The sequence below is a fragment of the Bacillus rossius genome, chromosome 5 (assembly GCF_032445375.1).
Source record: "Bacillus rossius redtenbacheri isolate Brsri chromosome 5, Brsri_v3, whole genome shotgun sequence".
Classification (NCBI taxonomy): Eukaryota; Metazoa; Arthropoda; class Insecta; order Phasmatodea; family Bacillidae; genus Bacillus; species Bacillus rossius.
Genome location: NC_086333.1, coordinates 64957944 through 64982641, shown reverse-complemented (window position 1 = coordinate 64982641; position 24698 = coordinate 64957944). Strand labels below are relative to the sequence as shown.

General features: G+C 36.6%; 2 protein-coding genes across 2 annotated transcripts in view; one reads left to right on the top strand and one right to left on the bottom strand.

The window, feature by feature from the left end:
* Positions 1-110: 110 nt before the first annotated feature.
* On the bottom strand, positions 111-17110 carry LOC134531909 (NADH dehydrogenase [ubiquinone] 1 alpha subcomplex subunit 10, mitochondrial). The gene is made up of 6 exons (XM_063367945.1): positions 16382-17110; positions 12712-12798; positions 9066-9276; positions 6395-6559; positions 5244-5358; positions 111-333 (listed from the first exon to the last, which is right to left on the bottom strand). Exons 1-6 carry the CDS (start codon positions 16908-16910, stop codon positions 241-243), a joined length of 1200 nt encoding a protein of 399 aa, XP_063224015.1. The 5' UTR covers positions 16911-17110; the 3' UTR covers positions 111-240.
* Positions 17111-23489: 6379 nt separating this feature from the next.
* Positions 23490-24698, top strand: part of LOC134532286 (uncharacterized) — a 28715-nt gene continuing 27506 nt past the window's right edge. Inside the window, exon 1 of the mRNA XM_063368705.1 lies at positions 23490-23520. Within this exon, the coding sequence (XP_063224775.1) occupies positions 23490-23520 (31 nt within the window). The remainder of the gene's footprint in view (positions 23521-24698) is intronic.

The window sequence follows — 24698 nt, the reverse complement described above, 5'->3', positions numbered from 1 at the left end:
AAAGTTTTATGTAAAAAATAATGCTCAAAACATTTATGCATGACATAGCTACTCATTGGTCAACCATCACAAATCCATACTTGCTGGTTCAATAAATTAAAACACTAAAATGTGTGTGTATGAAATATTAATCAAATCACAAACACAACTACAAACTGTGCACCAAGCTTTTGAAATTACACTTCTCAATCATTGCACAGTTGGAGAGCCTCTCTCTACTCCACATATGTGCACCAACTTTCAGAACAGGGTTTTGTACTGTTTCGTTTTGGTCAAGATACCAGTATCACCCATATCTGCATTGTAACCTTTGCTGTACTGCATTCCTGGAGCCTGGAAAAAATAAAATATGATTACAAACAAGAGAAAGATATTCGTTTAAAAATTGACATTTGCAGGTACATTATTTTTTTTTATGTTGCCAAAACAGAAGTTCAAAGAATGCCTTTTTTTTTCTCACAGTTGTTCCTCAATACACTGTTGTAGTTTACTGTGGTGGGAACGAATAGGTTTTGATAGTCTGGCAACTACTTTTTGCACGCACACCTCGCAAGCCAGCAATCCGTGAATTGGAGAATGTTCAGATGGCTCACAGACTGTTGCATATTCAATTCTATATGCTTGTGAAAAGATTTTTTTTTAAATTTCAATATACAATGGTTTTGAACACAATATTTGAATAACTTAAAACATGTACCATAACATAAGATGGCAAAACACTGAATTTACTCCATTTCAAGAAGACCCCTCTTTGTGACTTTTGAGGTAAAAATAAATAAAAAATACAGGGTGCATGTTACAATTGCTGAATTTAAAAGATTTTAAAATTCACATAGTTGAGTTTTAAACATTTTGAAAAGAGGTGCAGCTTAAAATGTTGAGGACTGCCAACATTTACAGAAAAACTCACATTTCTGTAACAATATATCTAGCAGGTTATTAGGTTAATTAGCAAAATGGCATTTTCAGATGTGGCACAAGAAAATGGGGCAGATATTCAACTTGTATGTTAAAGTGAGGTTTGTGTTTGTTTATTTAAAAAAAAAAAAAAAAAAAATCATTTAATATGTGAAAGAACCACCTATCCTTAAGGTTGAAGCAGCTAACTAAATTAAATGTCTAGCAATACAGTTATGCATAAAAACTGCTGGGCAGCACACTAAGAGTTAGCAAAATAACTTAGAACTAATGAATTTATTGTGAACATTCACCTGTTACATACAAATGAGGTACTTAAGTTACGGTGCAGCCTAAATGTATGTATGTATGTTTTACATACCTGCAAATTTTTTCAAGTCCCTGTTATTAAAATGTTTGGAAAATATTATATTTAACATGGAATCATACACAGCCAACATTGCATAACAAGCACAATTCGGGACGATTTTTTTTTTTACCATTGCCTAACTTACCTATAATGTTACTGAATGTAATACACAACCTTTTCTGTCTGTATTTTTATAAATATATATTTTCAGTGCAAAAAACTATACTCACACTTTCTAATACAAACACGATAAAGAACCAGCCCTAAACTGTCCTACCCGTAAAATATTGATTTCAACAATAAAACCGTAAGAAACCATATCTTCCTGTAAATTTTGCGGTAAAACCGTAAAAGTTGGCAGGTATGTTTTTGTATTCAAGAAACTAGAGAATCAAAAGAGTGATCCAGCTTAGATTAAAGTAAATTTGGTACAAGCATCAACTTATTACTATTAATTGTACAAAATTATAAATACAAAAAAAATTTCAGAAATTAACAAACAACCTCTGGACATAATGATTATGTATAGACCAACAGTGTGAATCTCTATATAAAAATAATAAAAAAAAAAATACAATTTCAAGGAGATAGTGAATAGCAAAATAAATCAAACATATTATGTATTCTGCTCCATTTATGTAAGTAGAGTAAGTTAAGACAGAGATAGCCTATATAAGTAACAGTATTTAAACATTTAAAGTTTCCTTCAGACAAAGGATGTCTCATGTATCATGTAATAAGTTATCATTATTGAATAAGTGATGAATCATAAAAATATGGTACACAAACTAAATTTGTTATGTTTTAGTCAGAAATAATGACTTCAAAATGTTATTTATTTTCTTATTTAAATTACACTAAAGCAAAGTAAATAATTTTTATTACTGAAAACATAAAAAAAAAAGTTTCAGTAAGGTCATAAAATATTTGTGGGGGAAGAAAAAAAATTAGTTAAATGTTGATGTAACGGAAAATTTGAAATGAGAATTTGGGAAGTACTACATCATGTCGTATTTTACCAAAAGCATAATACAGTGAAACCTCGATTCTACGTACACTCACGGTTCTCCAAAATTTGTCCTTACGACCGAGTTGTACGAACCAGCGAGGCCAAATTACGTCCATTTGTGGCTCCCACCATTTTTCCCACCGCTGCCGGGGGAAATGAATTGCTGTTGCCATAACCTGCCGTGACTATATTATGCTGATGTATTTTCGATCGAACATTATATCCTATTCGTGCAGAAACAACACTTCAGCTAATCAAACGTAAAAATAAAAAAAAAACTCGACACTGAAGGCAGTGTCGTAAGCCCCGTGTTTACATTTTTTTTATATTTTATATCAATAAAATAATAATTAACACACAATATATTTGCTCAAATAAAAAAATACCGTGGGTACTTAAGTGTAAATAAGATTAGCTGGTAGGCCTAAAAACATTATGAAAAACGTAACGTTTATAGTCGGCAATGAACATTTTAAATTGCAAAATAAACGTATTTTATAACATGAAAAGTTGCTTTTATTTCTAAACATGTAATAATTTAAGCCTAGGCGTGTAAAAGTCAGAGTAATTATAGCAGGAGACAATCTAAAATGCACGAGGGAAAAACGTAAACTCACGAATGTATAAACGTACCTGGAATGTCGGGAATATTACGTGGCTGCTTGTAAGTTCTGATACTGTATTTATGTCACAACTTAGCCGAAATACTGGTACGAGACATAAACTTCACAAGATAAAATGAGCGGAGTCTTGGTAACTGTTTTATACGTATTTTATAATTTCGGAAGTAATGTACAGAATTAATTATTGGTATCAAGACATCAAGATGAACGTAAACTTGAACATGTCACGGCAGCGAGAAAATTGGTGCGTATACCAATAAACTGGTATTAGAACTGGACAAAACTGGTACACGGGAGGTGGAGCTTTTATATTTTCCGCTACGCTCGCTTCTATTGGCTGGCTACTGATGGAAGGTCATGAGTCTGGGCGGAGCATAGAGTGAGTTATACTGCGCATGCGCAGCTCAGCAAACAAAGAGAGCCAGCCAGCAGCTACGCCGCACCGTAACAGCAGCTGACCGAGTACAATTAACTTTCTCAGCGTACGGCACGCTATTGACGGTAAATTTCCATCAATTTGCTGCCTTTTTTTTTACTGTGACGCAATGTGTATGTAGCCCGTATTTGTTATAAACGCTGGAGGTTGCAACTGTATTTTAATAAACTTTAACGTATTTCTTACAAATTTCATATATTTTTTTTATTTTTTGCCTCATTTTTCACGGTTCTGAAAATCTGTACGTACCACCGAGGTGTACGTATGAACCGGGGGCCGTACGAGCTAGGTTTTACTGTACATAATTTTTACTTTAAGGTGACAGAACTGGGAGTTGCCTCTTGGTTTCAAATGCCTTTGTAACAAACTTTTTTTTAAATTTAATATTAACATGTTGGTTCTGTTTGAGCATAGCATTTGATTTAATGGAATGCCTGAATTTAATAGTGGTGGCTATTACAAAATTTTTTTCAAGTGAAATGATTGGCATTTAATGTTTTCAGAATTATTACAACTATAGTGATACTGTAAACAGACACAATTTTATAATAAAAAATATTTAAAACAATTACATTATTTATGGTAGCATACAAAAATTAAATTTTTCAGTAAACCAGCCACAGGATTAATAGGTGGATTGTAACTACTCTATGTCACCCGCTAGAATCACACAGACAACAGTGCAAACCATTTAATCTGTACACGTGTACACCAACCCCTCACTTAGCACATCTTCAAACTGCGTGAATTCATTTACAGTAATGTTAATTTTACTGCCCCAGTCTTGAATAACACGTCTGTAAATTTCAGTTAGCACGAAATTTCCAAAAGCAAAAAAATAGTCTGCTTCAACTCTGTAAACAACAGATTTGCCATGGCATACAGTTAGCTATATGATGGGGAGGGGGGGGGGGGGGGGGGGGGGGAGAGAGAGAGAGAGAAAGATGTCCGCGCAGGTCTGACTACACTATCGGCTGTTGCACAAAAACATCAGCTATGGCAAGTTCAGTTGTGGCTATCGAGTGTAATGGACCAAATGTTTTTACGTCTGTGCATATGCTGCCGGGCTGTACAGTGTTCACCCGGCCACAGATGAATTTCAGTCTAGCCAGTGCAGGGAAATTGAGAGCGTAATGCATCATGTTAAAGTATTTGAGACAAATTAGAAGTACATATTACGGCATGCAGAATGTCATGAAGGCCACAGTTATGTTGGTCGCACTTTATTTTTAAGCAAGTTGACTGTGCACACAATTTTACATATCATAAATAAGGACTTCATCAAACGTTTATGTAAGTCATGCTGTTGGTTGTACTAGCGGGAATATATTTGACATTAGATACCGGAACAGAAATAAATAAATGATTCGCATAGAAAAGGTTGTTAAATGAATGGTTTAATGAATATATATACTAATCTTGTAAGGCTGTGATATATATATATATCACAGCCTTGCAAGATTAGTGTGAACCAAGCAGTGATAAGCGAATAAGCACTTTAATTTTGAAGTACCTAACTACCTGTTTCCCGTTACACGGTTTCTTATGTCATGCAAAGGATTCGACAGTAGGACAATAAAGAAACATAAATGGTGAGACATATTTATAGTTGAGAGTTATTCTACGCATTTATATTACCCCTCATTATCATATTTCCCTAAACATTTTTGGAACACATTAAGTAACTTAACCTTGCTATTGAATAACACCAACATTTTTAGGAACGCAATAGTCATGCTAAGTGAGGGATTGGTGTATACTGGAAACTAAGAAGAGAAACAATGTTGCTTTAAATGGCTAACAGTTGTCCTCGGAGCGTCAAATGAAATGGAGAACTGAAAGATTTCCCTTTCTAGTTTCATTCTGTGTGCATGTCACAGTTCTACAGAATAAAAAGATCATACGTACACTGGCCAGGACTTGTTTCATCTTCCAAGAATCTTCACCATTGATGAGCAGTTCGGGAACATCAAACCTCGGAACGTTCAAGTTGTTCAGCAGGTCTAGCCTGTCCTTGGTGTAGCTGTCAGAAACAACACACTGCATTAAGTTCACATTAAGTGCAGGATGCAGCAAGTCTTCCTTTACTAATGGGTACAGGGCATCGGTAACTGTACACTGTTGTAAATTGTAAAAACAAAAGTCCAAAAGATCATTTGGGGACAAAGAATAATTAAATTGGGATACACCCAGAATAACAAAATATTTAATTTATGTATTTATTTATTTATAATTTGTACCACATACACCAACAGTCGGGAGACACTTTGGATGTGCACGACATAAAAAATCAACAAATACATAGATATCTAGACAAAACACAACAAACACAATAGACAAAAGGACAAGTAACACAATGTGTTATCTAATTTATAATCTAATTTAATTGGGAGATTTTTCTAGTAAATTATATTGTTTTGTTTTTTTTCTTTGTTAAGAGCAACAAGATTAATTTTGAACCAATTAATAATTTCATTAATGTCAGTTTGAAACAATAAGCAATTATTTGAAGTAATCTTTCTACAAATTTTGAGATAGTCAGCAAACAGTACACCAGTGGAATGATTAAGAACCTGATCGATGTAATCGATGATTATATTGAGAAGTATAAGTGACAACGTTCAACACTTTGTGGGACTCCAGAACTAGCTTTAAATACTGAAGAGTTACAGTTGTTAATATATATAAAAAAAAGGCTATTTTTAAGATAGCTAGAGGACCAGATGACATAATTTTCACTTAGACTGAAATTAGATAACTTACAAAGCAATATTGAATCACAAACAGTATCAAAAGTTTTAGCTAGATAAAAATAGGAAGCATCAACCCGACCCTATTAGTGACTTCATTATAAATAGGATTAACGAAAATAATAATACTGGAAGTAGCAGTCATTCCTGTTCTGAATGTATGTTGATTGATGGGTGATGCCCCTTTTAGTGGGAAATTTATAATTTTAAAAATAATTTTTTTCAAAAATTTTATAATAATCATTGTGAAGATAAAATACCTAACAATATCCACACAGTATCTTCCCATGCCAAAGTTTGGGTACTTACATCATCCTGGCCTCGTTCCAGTCCCACTTGCTACCTATGTCCCAATCCTTCAATTTGGGGTCGTCGTGATCGTAGTGGTCAAAATCGATCCTCTCTATGTCCTCCACGACAATCTCCACCTCGCCGTACTCTGACCAGTCATATATCAGCAATTCTGCGTGGGAGCTGGATAAAACACAAGCGCGACACTCTGAACTATTTGCAAATTATAAATATGCATACCTTGTATTTTAGAGTCCCAAGCTGCACTATTCAAAAGTTTTTTTTTTTTAAATCAGTTCATGTGTAGATTACAACCTGAATTTTAAATTCAATTCATACTCCTTCCTATTAAAAAGTAACTACCTCAGGGTTCTTGTGGATAATTTGGTTACGTATACTTTTAAGGACTTTTCATTCAAAATTCAAGGTTAAAAAGTAAAATTCCAAGAACAGAGCTGACTGATATTATAATTAGGGCTGGACCGATGCCGATCACGGATCACAATAATCGGCCGATTTTAACACATCAGCATCGGTACCGATCTGCAAATTATTTACCGATCACCAAATGCCGATCATTACATACTAAATCAAAATATGTAGTAATGTAAACCAAAGGTAACACTAAGTTTTTAAGCGTAACTATGTGGCATATCAATATCACATATCTTTTGTGCTCTTACATGCTGCAAGATCTGCACTGCATTATTTAGACAAGAACTTAATATTTAATTTGGAACTAACCCACAATGAGTTGTCAAGTGTTAATGTTTTGTGTGCATTGGTTAACAAAGTAAATCTTAAATATCAACACATGATATACTGTTTATTTTCAAAACAATTCATCAAGAATTACCATGTGTGTCACTGAATTTGTGTATTGCATATTGTGTTGCACTTTAGTATTGCAGTAGCATTTAGTTATTTATTTGGAAAATCTTTTGTAGATATTACAAAGCACTTATTTTCAAGATCGGTGAAAAGTGTCGTATGGGTACTTTGATATGTGGGGTGGGAAGGTCTAGAAATAGTAGAAATAGGAAATACTTAGCTTACATTATATTATTGTTCATTTTTAAAAACCAATGAACTAATTGTCTTCTGTCAGAAGTGTTAAATAAATGGTAAGTTATCATAAGGTAACTTTTTCATTAAATTTTTTTTAGATTTTTATTATTAACATCAAACAAGCTATATAATTCTTAATTTGTCTGATCAGCGCCGGTCATCGGCGCAAATGATTGGTATCGGAATGATCTGCAAATTTAGTGATCGGCTCAGCCCTAATTATAATATTGACCAAATTCCAGGCAAAACTACAGAAGTATAATTAGTGGCCACTCATACAATATGTTATCATTTAGAACTAGCAACCTTCCCTGGTTTTGCATATTTAGATTAAATAAGTTAGGTAATTCTTATAATAATAAAGTTGTCGCAACTATGACTTCTTTGTGGCATGTTTGGAATACAAAACTTTAAATGTAGATAAAAAAAGACAAATAATAAAAAACTAATACATACTTGCAATATTTACACGTGACAAACATAAAACAAAGAGAATAAATGATGTTTAATCCACAAAAAAAAATTTAAAATTCTCTTAAACCAACCAACAAACACAGTCTTACTTGAATAATAACCTTACAATTAAAGTGTTAACATACAATAAATTATTAACAAAAGAAATGCACCAGGGTGTGCTAAAAGCACAAAACTTTAACTAAAACCTACTTTTTTAAATTACAGATAAATAGTAAGCTCATTGGAAGCACTAACAGTAGTCATTTTTATATCTGTAAAATTTTCTAAAATATTCACTTAAATGATATGTGTGCATAAATTTTGATTTAAAAAATATGGCTTTAATACTATGTAGAACAAAATAGTTTCACTTTGAAATAATTTTTAGATAAAAATGGTTACTGTGGGAAATCCTTAGAATATAGACATATATATGCTATCACTGACTTTTCTGTAGGCCTTTTTAAGACCTTCATTTTTGTAGTACATTAATTTGATGTATAAGTCATGTATAAGTCAATGTTAGCCATTTAACTGCCCTAAAAGCATCTTACAACTTGATTACAAAACACAGAGATTTCTCCATTGTCTTAAAATTTAACACAAACTTTCCCGAAAAAATTCTCTAAATGATGAAAATCGCATCAAACCCCATTGGGTAGTTTAGAAGTAAGCGAACAAACATACAGATGTGGACTGAGACTTAGATTTATATTATTTAGAGATTAGTTACTTTCACAAATATTAAATACACACACACAATGAGAAATTGAGGATATTCAAGGATCGAAAGCACTCTACACCAACGTGTACTTGTTTCTTAAGACTTGCTTTGCAACAACCTGAAAACTGAATTAAAACTTGAAACTGAATCAAATTTTAAGTAAAGTTTCACTTTCAGTTCAGCTACATCTGCTTTTCTTACAAATTTAAACAAACACAAAACAGGCTATATAAAAAAAGGTGGAACAAAGTGTGTGGATTGATTACAGAGATGAGGCTTCAAGCTCACTGGATTGTAATACTATGTGTAATTTTATACAATTTGAATTTACCTGAGGCATCGAAGGCCTAAGCCCTAGAATCTGGTCCCCACGCAAGTACTGAGACATTTCCAGACCAGTGCGCGAGAATAACATGCTAAACTACAAATAGTAATTCTCGCCTGATTTCCTTAAGGTAGCTCTGCTTGTAGATCTCTTCAATATCCGCCAGGTATTTGTTGTTCATGAGCTTGGAATTGACCTCGTACGGCAGATTTCGCTCCTTGATCCTCTGAGCCACCACTTTCGCTGGGACGTCGAGGTATATCACAAGGTGTGGTCTCTTCAGATCGCCGATGCTGTTGGACTTCATGTCGTAATACACGCTTAGGCCTAACACAACAGCACACGGGTATCAAACTCTGCTAGGTATACGTGCACGCCAGCCAATCTGTCTACAAGCCTCGCACAATTTGCCTTACACATTGCCTCTCAAGGCCCGTTCTACAATGTGACACGTGAACGGAGACAGATCTAACGAAACAAAGTACCTATCTAAAGTGGCATGCACACGGACACAGACCCGTAAGGACTAGCTCAGCAATGCTCAACTCTTTTTTTTTTTTTTACGTTACTCCGCACAACCAATAGAAGAGAGTATTTGGCCGCTGTGGTAGCCATGTTTGTTTATATTTTAAAATACGTGAAAATTGTTTCAAGTACAAGAATATCATTACTTCATGGTTTATTTTAATTATATAAATGTAAATCCTGACTGTGTTTTCAGGGTTGCTACACATTTTTGAATATGAAATTCCCCGAGTTTTCCAGGGTTTCCAGTCCATATAGAAAATTGTCCAGACCATTACATATGATTGTAGTCATACTTGGTAACTTCTTTTGGAAAGTTCGGGTTTCCAGTCCATATAGAAAATTGTCCAGACCATTACATATGATTGTAGTCATACTTGGTAACTTCTTTTGGAAAGTTCGTAAGTGACAATTTTTATCCAGCATATTTGCAGCAAGACCATATGATAATTGGTGTAAGAAATGTCCTTTCAGAAAGATAATCTCTTTGTATTAGTTAGCTTAAGTACTCTTTTTAATGAATGGTTTAACTATGTGCAACTATACTTCAAGTAGAACAAATTAATTGTCAAAAACATACCAAAACATGAATTTTTAATATTCATATGTGAAGGCCCACAAATGAACTAACACAAAATTATAAAAATATTAAATCTAAAAAGTTCTTACAAATTTCAAAGAAGTAATGGTAAAGCTGCTATTTTGAAAATTTAAAATAGTGAAGATGAAATGGTTAAGGATAAAAATTTTTGTAGAATGTGCAATATTTCTGACATTTCAAAATCCTGACAAGTCTCTTCACACAAATCTATACAACAATAAAAATAAAAACTTGTGATAATGCTTCTGTTAATAGTTTTTTCCCTTCACTCGAACCAAATCTTGAATCAAATATCACAATATTCACAAATATTGAATATTTTTCTAATCTAATTTTAACACAGCAATTTTGTATTTTTCACACTCACCAAAGTCCAAGAAAAATTAATCCAAAAAAGTAAAATCAAAAAGAGAGTATTATATGGAACCATTACCAATATGTGCAAAATAAAATAAAAAAATAAAAAAACTGGCTGTGCATTTTCTTAAACCAGTAAATTTTAAATCTGAAAGTTGTTTTTTTAATCTGGTTACATACATAAAAAATAATATTAATAATTTTAAATCATAATCATTTATTATTGTTAAGTATAAAAGTATGTGTGAATAATTCTGCAGTACAAATATAAATTTCTCAATAAATCATCATAGCCTCATACATGATACAATTTGTGATGTGTCTGATAAGGTCTGGTGTGGCTTGTTAAATGCATTCTTGTCTGTCGTGTTTGCTATGTGACAAAATTAAAATTTATCGGAGAAAAAAATATGTCTTTTTTAAACAACACAAAAATTTTATATTTTAAAAGCATGGAGGAAAGTGGGTTAGTTTGTAGATGTATCATAAATTCCAGAAATCTTTTTTGTTTTCCTTGACTTTTCCAGAGAACATGGAATTCCCTGACTTTTCCATGTTTTCCAGGTTTTCCCTAACCATAGCAACCCTAGTTTTGATCTCAAATCTAAAAATAAATTTTTAACTAAATTAATTTTTTGTAACCATTAAGTTCAATCTGGTTGGTTGCAATCTGTTACGTTACCACGCATTGTAAAAGCAACAAATGGTTAGTAAACCGTAAATATCTTGCAGGTCTGATTCTGTCTCATTACGATTTGTATCATTGTAGAACGTGCCCTAGTAGTTTCACATTTCAAAATGTAATTTACTGAAACAATCAAAAAAAAATAGGATTTAAAATTGATGATTTTACTTGGAATGAACTATAATTTTAACACCACACAATAATTGAACATACATGAGATTTACTTCTTGGTCTAACACAATAAGTTGGTAAAATAAGGTACTTGGTATTCATTTATGAATGCAAGTAAATAAATAACACTTATGCTTAATGTTAGATACTAAAATAGTAAAAAGAAAAATGTAATAGAGTATGTGTAAACATCTAACCTCCGTAATGAGCAAATTCATGTTTTCTCAAGAACTTATAAAACAAAATTTGGGACCAAGATTTTACGATTTTTTTTAAATAGTGCAGAGCGATATAAATATATGGAAAATATTCATTTTAAAAAAAAATGGTTATTTTTTCACCCTTTTTTAAACCTTACTATAATTCCATTTGACAAGAAATGTCAAGATTGCCACAATAATTAACACAAAAATAAAAATTCACGTGTTCTCATGTTACAAATAACATGAATTTCTGGCCTCGAATGTTTAATTTAACGTATAATTAATTTTAAATAATGCTAAGCATGATAAACTAAGGAAAATGTGTTTTCAATTTTTTTTTTTGGTCGTTAATAACACATATTTTCTTCGCCTGCCACTAGAATTTGCTGACAGCGTGTAAAATTGGCTCATCACCATTACCCATTGAGCGCACTTGTTCATTCAGGTGAAAACTGATTAGCAAGCTATTATGAAATGGCTCCGATATAAGTGAAAGGGACTTTAATTAACAATACTAAACCCCAGTTGTGGACCAGATTTTTGACAAGGAATTTTATGAATGCTGTCAATCTTGTTCAAATGCATTAAACAGTTAATACAATAACATCCCCCTCAGTCACTGAGGACTTTGGTTCGTGCATCCACCATAGATAGAAGCACTGTGGACAGCAAGAAAAATGGAAAATGCTGATCAAATAATTTCGCCAACTCTGAAACTGACAGCACCAACCTACATTTTTTTCTCAATCTTCTTGGCTTCTTACTACATTGTCCATTCTTTACTGTCTACCTTTTTGAAACGGGAACCGGAAACAACAAATACCATGAGTGTTGTTCTTCATGCTACCAAAGGACACAAATTGAAACAAAAAGTTCAAGTTGATAATGTACAGACCATGGAGATTTAGACCACTTTCTACAACATCCATGATGTCAGAGGGTCGTGTGGACCAATCAGCGATCAGTGTCCGTCTGACACAATTTGGGACATTGCAGTTATAGACGGGGCTTTATCCCAGAGTTTACTTATCCGAGCTTGCCACAATCAACATTACCTTGGTTAACTGACTCTCTACTATAATGCAAAACCACTAATGTGGCAAGGCTGTGGTTCGAACGTGCAAGATTACAGAGCCATTACTATAGTTTAATACACAACACTATTCACTATTGAAACTTTTAAAAATTTATAACACAACTGTTTTAATTTTAATTCTTACCTCCTTTGCTGATGTAGCCCTGTCTGTACACGGCTTCAAGGAAAACGAAATCACAGTACACACTGCGATCCATGATGACGCCTTGACCTACGCACGAGGTCAAAACAAAGAATGAAACCGCAAGAAACAAAACTCTATTTTCAGAACTAAATTGAAGCACTTTTAGATTTAGCTTATGGATTAAACAATACAAGGAAAATTATAAATGTACATAATGATGTGACTGAATATTTTGGATTTCATTTGTTCTTAAAGATAAAAATTATAGATTTGAAAACAAAATTTATATAATGAGAGACCTGAAATGCATTCTGTAAAGTAATTACAGTTGGTAGTTTATATAATTAAAACTATTAAGACTCCAAAATCTCATTTATATAACACTAATTAAGAGTTTGATCATAAGACTCAGTGAAATAAATGTAGAATATTAAATTTAAAAAAAAACACAATTTTTTTTTTTTAGATAGTTACCAAAGTACTTTTCTTATATGTTTTAAAGAAGTTATGGTGATTATTTAAGAGAGGGACTCATTCGAAAAGAAAACCAATAAAAATCTACAAATGCTTTTACTATTTTGCTTCCAGACATATTTTTTTTTAACAATTCTGTAAAACTGAATTGAGATATATTTTAAAGTTTACGGTTTTAAAGTGGTTGTTACATTATGTTTACCTACATTCAAAATACTCTAAATTCATGTGAACAGTTAATAAAGTTAGGACAGCTGCATTAATTTAAAATTTCAATAATGTATTAAATTTTAACTTTTCTGACTAGCAGCACATGTAAACCAACTCAAAAACATATATTATTACAACCAAATAATCACCAACACTACAAAATACAAAGAAACATTGAATAACTAGTCTACCCAACAAAACAATCACTCACAACAAGTATTCACTATGGCAGAAATCATATCCTTCCATGAACATACTACTTAAAAATAATTCAATCTTAGGTAATGGAATAATAAATCATAGCATTGTTGTTTTACAGAATGGTTTTTAAAAATGTTAAGAAGTAAAAAATGCATTTCTAGAATTTTTATTTTCTTTTTTCAGATGGTCTTATTTTCTAGATAATTCCATACTAATAGTTTATATGGATTAGTGGTGGTATATAATGTGCAAATGTGTGGTTCATGCAGATGAAGACTGATTATATAATTTACCAATGAACCTTAGGGTCAAATTATTGCATTGCCGCTTTTCCATAAATAAAATCATAAATACCAAAAATACTTTTTTCAAACACTAAAGACATTCTTCTATTTACCCAGAAAACAGCTTTTCTAAATTTGGACTGGTTTCTGTTTGTAGGTAACACAACTATACCTGTACGTTAATGCCGGCATCGCCATTTTATGTTTTCCCATGTGGGTCTGTGTGCGAATGTTTTGGAGAACTTACGGCGAATACTGAGAATGGTCGAATAGGTTAGGTTAGTACAGCTACAATAAAAAAATTACCATAAAATATGTTTAATGGTTATTTTCAATATAAATATAGCAGTATAGAAAAGCTATTACGTGTCTCGTAGAGATGCAGCAATTTATACAGATTAAAGACCGTATTTATTTATGCACCCAACAATATTTCAATTACAAACTCATAAAACTGAAAAATTTTAGTTCATTTCGAGGCAGGGAATGGCAACCCCGACATATTTTCTTGGGTTCGTCATTATGTTAATAGGTAGGTGAATATGTGTAGTACCACCTATATTTGATATTATTGCAGTGTCTATCTCTACGAGAAACAAATAGGTACATAACGGTAGGAAGCACTAAGAAAAAAAAATAATTAGTTGTTCATGACAAATCAACCCTTTTTAAAAAGGTTTTTATTTTTTTATTTTTAGTTACTTACTTTTAGTCAGGTTTTTTTTAAAGAATTTTATTTAATCCTTTTTGATTACATTTACATCCATTGTAGGTTTTTTTTCAACATTTTTAATTTTGCTTTTTATTTTAAACTTTTTAGAGAATTCCTACGTTACTGTATTAAAGTATAATTTGTATTGATTTTATTTTATTTATTATTCAATTTGTACAAAAAAAGAAGAGCTCATCAAACATGGTTTACTAGCTACAAGCCTCTACATAGTTTCATATACAGAAGCAAGAAGAAAAATGTTTATATTACAGCACCCACTGGCGAGTTAACACCTAAGAACCATCGTCGATGAATCACAAACCTTTAAAAAAACAGTTTTGGAGAAAAATGTGAACATTCGTGTTTTGCACATACAACCTCTTACCCTAAACACATACTATACCTTCTCTGTTCCATCGTGGGTAATAATAGTATTAGAATAGGGAAATATTCAGAAACAATTTTATTAGTGCAACATTAGCCTTGCCATCAGTAGCTTGTGCAGTAACCTTTACTTTTATATGTAATAGGTACTTCATCATCAGCAGCACTAAGAATCTCAATCTTATTTTGCTTACATAGCATTAGGTATCACTTTTACACTCACAAACTTTTCAGACACAAATATTGATCCATTTTTCAAAACTATGCTTTTTAGCAAACGCTATGAAGAGTAGTTTTAGCTTTAATATATTTGCTAGATGTTCATGATTGTGGAAAATTCATATAATACATTGTTATAGATCATTTTTTGCTTACCAGAGAAATAGGTAAAAGTGTTGCTTTCATTAACTAGAAAATAAAGTTAATCTTCTGAATCTAAACGTTATCAAAAACCAAAACTCGTAGACAATACCAGCTGCGCTTTTCTTACTTCCTTACTATTTAGATTAAAATCCAATAGAAAATTTTGAGGATAATTTAAAGACTAGTGTGGAATCAATAATTCATAATTTTCATATTCTGCAACAGGTTATCGATTTTGCTTTCACAATATATAATATTTTAAAAGCATTAATTACATTTGGGAGTTAGCGGTGTTAATTTGATAGGTGGGGTAATAACAAATTAATGAGACTAAATAATGTCTTCTGATGGGATAAAAAAATGAAAAGTTTGGTTAAAGTTTCAGTTTTCATGTAATGTGTATCATGTTGTCAGGTAACTGTATGGTGTATAGATTGAAACAGAGAGTTTGAGAGTGAAGAGATTGATGCAGTAGCTGTAACTGCAGTAGAGACGAGGGAAGTTATGTTTTGTGTTATCGAATGAATTTAAGATGTTATGTCTCATCTGTTTGGCATCACTTTAATACATAAGCCTTCTATAGTCATATTGATGGTTAACTGTTACTGCCATAAAGCCAAGAAAGGTAAGTGGTAACTTAAATTTTTTAAATGTTTAAGTGTTAGATAGTATTTTCTGTGCATTTCATTGAGTGGAAGTAGGAGCTTTTTCTCACTTCATAGGGCCCACTAAGGCCAGATATTTTAGGACGTTCAATGGGGCACCTATGCTTTAATGTACACAGTTTAATTCAAACCGATGAGCCCCCACTCAGACCCTCCCCTTGTAAGCTATAGAATACGATATCATAGATAATCTAAGTTCAGTAGTGTCGTAGACTGGGCTGTAGTAGGCCTATATGATACCTGAAAGTTAAATTTCATTCAAAAAACATAAAAGCATGTGTATTTTCCCAACCATTTGGCTGAAGTTATCAATAATACTATATCGTGATTTATATTAGTACCTAATAAACTAATTACCCAAAATCAAGTGAACTTACCTGTGCTCAGCAAGTGACCCAGAGCATCTATATACTGCGCGTAACGTAAATGGTACATGCTAATTTGCAGGTTAGCGGCAAATTGCAAGTCTGGCCTCAAATTTAAATCCTTGACATCGTAGCTCCTGCAACTCTTCGGCAGTTGCGGATCTAATTGTCTCAGGTCATATCCGTATTCATTGATATAAATCATATCCATGTTCGCTTCAGGAACATAATGCATGTCGAATTCTTGGGCTAACTTCTTGGCTAGCGCTGTTTTCCCAGCAGCAATTGGGCCATCAACCACGATTAACTTGGTGTTCTCGTCAAATCTGTCGGTGGTTGTATCAAAAAAAGCACGGAAAACATTGTATGTTTTCTCTTTGTATGGGAATGGCGGCGGGCGCGGTTTCTTTCCTTTAACGTGAATGCTGGAAATTCCTGAAGTCTGGACCAGAAACGCTGCATTCCCTTGGCAACCTTTACTAGCACAAGGCACAGCTGACGATAGCAGCCTTGCTATAGAAACACGAACCAAAGCCATCATAAAAACACATTCACATTAGTCGTTTACAAAACGTTATGATCTATTTTATGTGAATAACTTATTACTAGTGAATCAAGTACTTAATTCCAACTTTTATCTATCAGTTTAGAAGAACAATTTTACATAAGACTTAAAAAAACAACTTCCAGCAGAAGGAAAAGTTGAGCACAAAGGCGACAACATACAATCACAAAAACACGAAACATTACACAAATTTACCAACTTAATCCAAGATGCTTCATTTCGTATCATATACTTTTTAAAGCAATTGGAACCAATGCTATAAATTGTTTTAGAAAGTATAAATATTTTTGCTCGCTTCTAAATGGATAAATGCTAAAAGCATTAATAAATTTATTGTAAATCATATAATTTTTTTATTATTATTTATCACTTACAACTATTAACCATTCAAGGAGATAAAGATAGGGTCACAATAAATAATAATAAAAAAAACACACACACATTACACGCACTTCACCTGACTATGCACTAACATTCAGAAATAAGGGAACAATTGAAATCTTACACATTAATTTTATGACGATGAAATATCGTGATCAATCTAACAACAGCAAATAAAAAAAAATTATCAGCACATAAATATTATTTAGTTGACAACAGTCATCAATGACCCCTCCTGCTCGCACAAAATGTTTTGTTCCATCACAGGGCCGCAAGGATGTGTGCAACTGTATTGTATGAAATGCAACGTAAGGGCTAAATTCACCACAATGACGTTGACGCCGACCGCCAATGCTCCTCTATGTCGCATAGACCGCTATGCCTCATCAACGTCTCCTAGAAGCGTGTGCACCGAACGCGCCCGTGCGCGCAGCTAAGTGTAGTGCGTGCGTCGAGGCGATCGCCGTGCAACGAGTGCTGCGCCGGCGGAAGGATCCGGCCGGGTGTGGCATATCCTTCCGCCGCACTACAACAAATTGTTATAATTATGTTTTTCCACAGGATTTTATTAAACATTATTTTTCATTAATTAATAATTCAGTCTTTGCAAAACCATGTTTCACCGTGCGATTTGTCCCGAACCTGGCCGGTTCAGTTTCCCGCGAAATTCACACGTTTCCGCGGGAGGGCTGGCGGGGGAGGGGGGTCGTGCGCGGCGACACCTGCAGTGTCCTTCGAGAGCTCAACCAGGCCGGCAGCCTGCGCGCAACGCGGAACCTTCAAACTTTGCATTCACCGACATGTAGTTTTCCATAGTGTAATTTCTTTTCAACCTTTTGTACAGTTCCGCGGTCGGCCTAAATTTACCATGAGGTACTTAACTTAATTCAATCAGTGCTCAAGATGAGTGTTCCACGTCATACGTAAGTACTGTGGGGAGATTATGTGGTTTCACGTCGGCGCTTCACGCCCAACCTAGCCTACCGGCTATTTAGTTTTGGCCCGCACGGGGCAGCCAGCAGGCGACACGTGTTATCAGACTTAATAACGATTCAGTCCCTGGGACACACCTAGACACCACGTAGAGTCGCCGGAGACACGGGCCTACGTGCTGCTAGCCCAGTTTATCAAGTGTAATGTATTAGTGGAATAGTTGTTCGCCTAAGTGTAATTCGTCATGTCAGGGCTTATGTATCACCGTCGTACGGCAGTGCGCCACCAAACTTAATCCAGAGCTAGGTATTAGTGTAGTGTATTGTGCTTCAAAATATCGTGTGCCATGTCAGAGTGTCTTTTGTAACTTTCGCATCACGTAAACGAGTCTGCCCCTCACGCGCATAAGAATCGTGAGCCGCCACTGAGGAAGTGAGCTGCGCGTGTGACTAGTCGCGTCGGGCAAACTGTTACGGCCAGAACGGGCAGCACCATGTATTGGGCTGTGCTGTATTAAATTCACAAACTATCTGAAGAAGTTTTGTGTTATTATTCAGGCGTCCCGAGTGGCCTCAACAGCTCGGGGGGCCCTACTGCGTTGACTCCTACCTCTAGCCACAAGGCCGAACCTTCCCTGAGATCACGAACTGAACAAAATCACGTCTAAATACTCAGAGGTAGCGGGGACGGCGTCAACGTTAAAAACGGTTTAACTAAATTTTTTTTAATATTTACCTCTCTGTACCGATACACGGCCCACATATAAATATATATTGTCAATATGGCTTATTTAATTAAATATAAACTATGTTTGAAGGGACCTAGTCAACAATGGTCCGCGGCAATGGTAAATATTCGACTTTTGAAGTGCTATTGTGATGGCGCATGCGCGCCAGCGCCAGGAGAATTAGCGGCAATCGGCAACCGACTGAACTTAAAAACGAGCCAATAGGAGAGGCCGCTGGGGACGCTCGGCGGAGGTATAAAAGAGCCTCCTGGCGATTTCTCGGGGAGTCGGTCCGCTGCACTGAGTCAGAGCACGTATCGCTTCGCTTAAGAAATTTTCGCTACCCGCGATTCCGGGCTGCGGAATCGCGATTTGAAGTTGAACGTTCGGTATTATCAACATTTGGGACGGTAATTATAGAATTCATCAACGCGTCCGCGGTCCGGGAAACGACTTCGCGCGCGCCGGAACTTCGCCTGTGTGAGTGCTCTGGTGACTAAAAGTGTGTGGTGCCTACCGGTGCATCTCAACGCACTTCCTGGGACAGCCTTCACGCAGTCTGGAGACTGTGGAGCCAGCGCAGCATTCGCAAGGTAAGGCGCGGTCGCCTTGGGTCGGCGCCAGCGCATTGTTGAACTGCAAACTCCCCTCATCTTACACGGTGATTCCTGCTACGAGACGTTATCGCAGAGACTGTGCCTCCTAATAGTAAATGTACGCGGTCCCCCCAGAGGTCCTGGGGGTAGAAGTAGCCTACCGACAGAGTTTTAGCCCGGAGCAAACCCCACCCTTATTTAATGTGTAGACGGCATCTACGTGTTGTGTAGGATACCAACAATAGAGACTGAACATGAATTGGACTTTTGTCGAGTCGGGTGCCCTTCGTAACGTCCTGCAGTTTCAATAACATTCTTATTTTTGCTAGTCACATTGTGTCTCTGAGAACTTTAGCCATTGTCAAATATAAGTCCAATGTTATGTTATTGTTTTGCCTCAAATTCATCAATATTATTAAAATTTCTTTGAAAATCATATATTGTTTATTTGTATTACAGGTTAGTCTCCTTGATAATATTTTTAAGTCATGGCAAACAGGGCTAAGTAATGTTAGGCACTCGTGTATTGACCAATATCATCTACCATTCAGTCAGTCCTGTGTTTGTAAACAAACGAGGTGTTTGTTTACATTTGGGTCACTTTAATCCAGCATAACAGTTGTCTGTCGTCATATTATTATTAGTGTGTGTTATATCTGCACATCTCGTTTTTTAAAAAAATAGTAAATTTTTTTACTTGACCGTGAATTTCTTGTTTCACTAACCAAGGGTAGTTAAAGCTTTTTAAATTGAAGTCGTAACTCCTATGATTGTAAATCCAGTACCTACTCATTCCTCCACTACTATTCCCTGCTGGTAAAACTCACCCTCTAAACAACCCACACGAGTCCAAAACAATAAGCATCAACATGCAAGTAACTATCAGTGCCATGTGTTGTTTGCCCTTGATTTTCCTTTGAATTTCATAATTTAATTCATACTGCAAATTGTGTATTCTAGGGGTATTCCATATTCAAAAATACAGGTTTAGGGCCAGTAATCCAAGACACAAAAATAAGGGTTTTAGATGTGACATCGTACGGCCGAAGGCCACCCCAAAGCCCGACCTGCACCCGCCAGTACTCGGCTCCGCTAACGGAAAGCACCCCTAGCCATGGCCCACCTGAGTCAAGTGAGCGGACCGCAGCCCAAGGTAGAGAATAGCGAACCATTTTAATTACACATGCAACGCACTTCCCGTGCCTACAAAATTCCCCACACAATAATAAAGTAGGTAATCAGAAACAAACAAAAGCCCCTAATTAATAGAGTGCGATGTAGAAGTGCCCGGGTCACTCACGTGTAGCTTTCTACTAAAACAGCTGTGAGTGCAACCCTTGCGGCCTTCAGCCTAAATTCAGTAGTGAAACGTGTGACGTAACGCAAACCGCCCCAAATTAGCATTATCGTTCGCCACTGGAGTAGTTATCAAGAAACAGACAGTCTCCAGCTTGACTCTAATATTCAAACTTATTTTAGACAAACTTATTAAATGTCAATTCTAAAACATGTATATATATTAAGTTAATCATTAAGTTTTATTGTATGAATTTAGAGCCACTTGCTTTATATTATTAATGTAATTTTTTACGAATAACGGAACTTTAGAAACTCTGGCGCGACAGGGATATCACCCCTCCCTTCGCGCCAGGGCCAGACGCCAGTACAGCGCGACTCGCGGACCGGGACGGACGCACGTCCCACGGGGAGCCAGCATTTCTTTGTTTCTCCGAACGTCCATCTGGTAATTATAGTCACAACCAAAACCTTTTTTTAAATATTCCCCGTGTGCGCCCGGTCCTTTTCCGGTGTAGGGCCTAACCCAGCCGCGTCAATTTAACACGCCCCACACAAAGCATTATGTGGGGCCGTGCAGTATACGGTACGGGCCGCAGGGGCGTAGCCAGGGGGGGGTTTTAGGGGTTCAAACCCCCCCCTTAGCCCTAAATCTTTAATTAAATTTCTTATTCATCACTCAAACAAATTTCATATTAAAAATTAATAAAATTTTTACCATTACAATATTTAAATTTAAGTACCGAAAACTACTAAAATAGCACTATTTTACACCTTAAAATCAAAATTTTCCCGGGGGAGGACCCCCGGACCCCCCGCTTTAATACGGGGGTGGGGGGGGCATGTTTCTTAACACCCCCCATACACAAATCCTGGCTACGCCACTGACGGGCCGTCTCCCGCCACCCCAGAACTTTAGTTAATCGCCCAGTGCACAGGCACAGGCTACATCCAAGCTTAAACGTCTTTTAATTTAGTAGCGAGCCGCGGTCCACGCAGGTGGGCCCGCGCGTCGCTATTTACCGATTACGAGATTAGCCGACGCTAATCGAACGCTCTCCCTCAACTGCGACTGGCGTGAGGGCTTAATAAGTAAACACACGTAGAGGCACGCAGGTGTCCCTCTCAGGTAACGTGTGGAGTGTAATCGTGTACGTAAGAGCACCACAGGGTGCTGTTTTGTCAAGTGTAATTGTAATAATAGTGTAATCAAAACTTTTACGTGTTCCGACGCCTCACTGGCAGTCATGTACCGCCGAGTAGACCTCGCGCCCAATGTAATGAACCAGTGTAAATCGTGAACAATAAAACGTCCACCCCGCACCTCCCGTGCGCGACGTGCGACCCGTAGAACAACCAGAACAGTGTATGTAAATTAACCTAAACAACCCAACCTAATCAGGAAACAAATTCCATCACCGCCGACGGTTCTAGCGGGCCACGCTGGGGCAACGAACCCACGACCATCACACGGTTAGACACCGAGCTAGCCTGGCGCCCTCCCGGAACAGAAATCTCTAAGAAAGCCAGCCACCCCGCTAGGACCTGCGCCCGACCTCGAACACGAGACCGCGGCGGACGGCAGATGTTGAATATTCTACACCTTGATATCACCTGCAGTATTGTGTATGTGACCCGTGGTGTACCTAGTGGGGGCAGGCATGAATGAGGTTTGACTTTGTTCTGGGAGGGCACCAAGCTAACTCTATCGATAATGTCTCGTGAGTCGTCAGCCATAGCATGGGCCACTAGACTCGGAGGCTGGATACTCGTGTCACAGTTTAAGTTGAAAAGGGTCTCTGGATGATAGAAGCATATGGAAACACGTGTTTTATTCACACATGACTTGGTTTACAAGTTTACCGTTTGTTCTGCAAACTACAATACACTTGAAAGAACGAAACATGGAACACAACTTAGCAATAGTGGCACATAGCTAGGGTTCTGCATTGAGCACAGAGAATCGACATTAAATTGGCTGAAACAATGTTACTTGAAAAGTTGGCAGACCTATGCACGGCCGATGGAAGCAAAGTTCTGTTCTGAAGTCGGCCAGTGCCGTAAATTCAAAACCACTCGGCGGATGGTCAATGTAAAGTAGGGGAAAGTTGCATAAATCGCACTGGTGCGTAAATCGCACCACTGCTAGTTTAAAGAAACTGGATGACTCGAAGTGACATCTGGTGGCAGCTGTAGTACCTAGGAGCATAATCGATGTGTGCACAGTAATATAGAACCCACCAGAAGTTTCAGTCGTCCATGGCAAGCGAAATAATTTTCTCGTGTGTTGTGGTATAAGATTCTGACGGAAGACAATAGTCTGTATAGACATTACCAAGGTATGTTTATAGAATAATTTAATACTGTTTGGATTCCTTGCAATGTCAGTTATTCAGTTGTATTGCTACATTGCGAATATCTTATTTTAGTTGAGGTTAGAACTGCTGTTTGTTGTAGCAGGGAAAGTTGTATAAATCGCACCACGTAAACATGCATTAAATCGCACCTGGTGCGATTTAGGACACTAAGAATAATTTTATGTTAATTCCACTATCGGGATGTTTGTTCATTTCAGATATAGGAATGTCTAAGCGTGAATACAGAAGATGGAGGGCAGAAGACATGGCACAAGCTGTAGAAGGTTACACGGAGGGTAAATTAGGTTTGAATGCATGTGCTAGACAGTACAATGTGCCAAAGCACACACTTTTAAGACATGTCAGGGGTGAAGATAAAAGAGGTGTAGGCCTATGTAATCGTACCCAACCGATAAATGGCGACATACTGACCTCCCACCAGATGTTGAGACAGAATTAGAGCAACACATTTTGAAACTGGAAGAACATATGTTTGGGCTATGTATAACTGACGTTAGGAAACTTGCTTTTCAAATTGCAGAAAAATATTGCTTACCTCACTGTTTTAATAAGGGACAAGAAATGGCAGGTAAAAAATGGTTTTACCAGTTCATGAAGAGGCATCCACGTCTCAGTCTGAGACAGCCTGAGTGCACTTCAATGGCCCGAGTAAAGGGATTCAACAAAGAGAATGTGAATGGATTTTCTGATCTGTTGGAAAAGGTAGTAGACAGTAATGAAATTGATGCATTAAGAATGTTCAATGTTAATGAATCTGTATTTTCCACCGTCCAAAAACGGGCAGGAAAAGTTATAGGTAGGAAGGGAAAACACCAGATTGGTGCTGTGTCTAGCGGTAAAAGAGGGGTGAATATCACTATTTGCCGTCACCCGACCTCTGTGAAAGGCCCGGGGGGTACCTGACGGGCGCTACGGGCGTCGCGATGTTCTTGTTGTCCGGAGGGGCGCCAGGCTAGTGGGCTGCTAGGCCGTTGGTGTGGGGTCGTGGGTACTCTGCCCCGCGTGCCCCGCCAGGTACACGGCTTGAATGTAACCTGAATGGTTCTACGCTTGACTGTGAAGGCCGCTCGGCCGTGTGGAGGACGGGGAATTACGGAAAATGATATGCGAGTTGGCGAGAATACATTTAATTTGTGAGTTTCACCGGGGGTCCATGTGGGTACACGATACACTCTACAAGTCCGCTCCGCGGTTCAGTCCAGTTACAAAAATTCTCACCAACACTAAACACAACACTACGTGACAATGGTTACCGCGGCAGTCTCGCGGGACGTGGGTCGATGCTCGCTGGAGACGGCCAGCGCCGAAAGTTAACGGGTGCATGGGGGGCTCTATGAGCGGGCTCCTAAATTCGGCGAAACACTTACGTGTGTGCAGCCGGCAGGCATATGCACGGCGTCCTTAAGTATAAACTTCGCTGGAGTCGGCCAGTACCGTACGTTCTGTGATACGA

Bases quoted from the DNA above. Each gene is read 5' to 3' on its own strand.
- LOC134531909 (XM_063367945.1), bottom strand. From the start codon at position 16,910: ATGATGGCTTTGGTTCGTGTTTCTATAGCAAGGCTGCTATCGTCAGCT. The intron at 9,277-12,711 runs GTAAGAATTAAA...CTGTTGTGTTAG, and splicing joins GGGCTACATCAGCAAAGGAG to GCCTAAGCGTGTATTACGAC. The intron at 334-5,243 runs GTACGTATGATC...TATTTTTTCCAG, and splicing joins TGAAACAAGTCCTGGCCAGT to GCTCCAGGAATGCAGTACAG.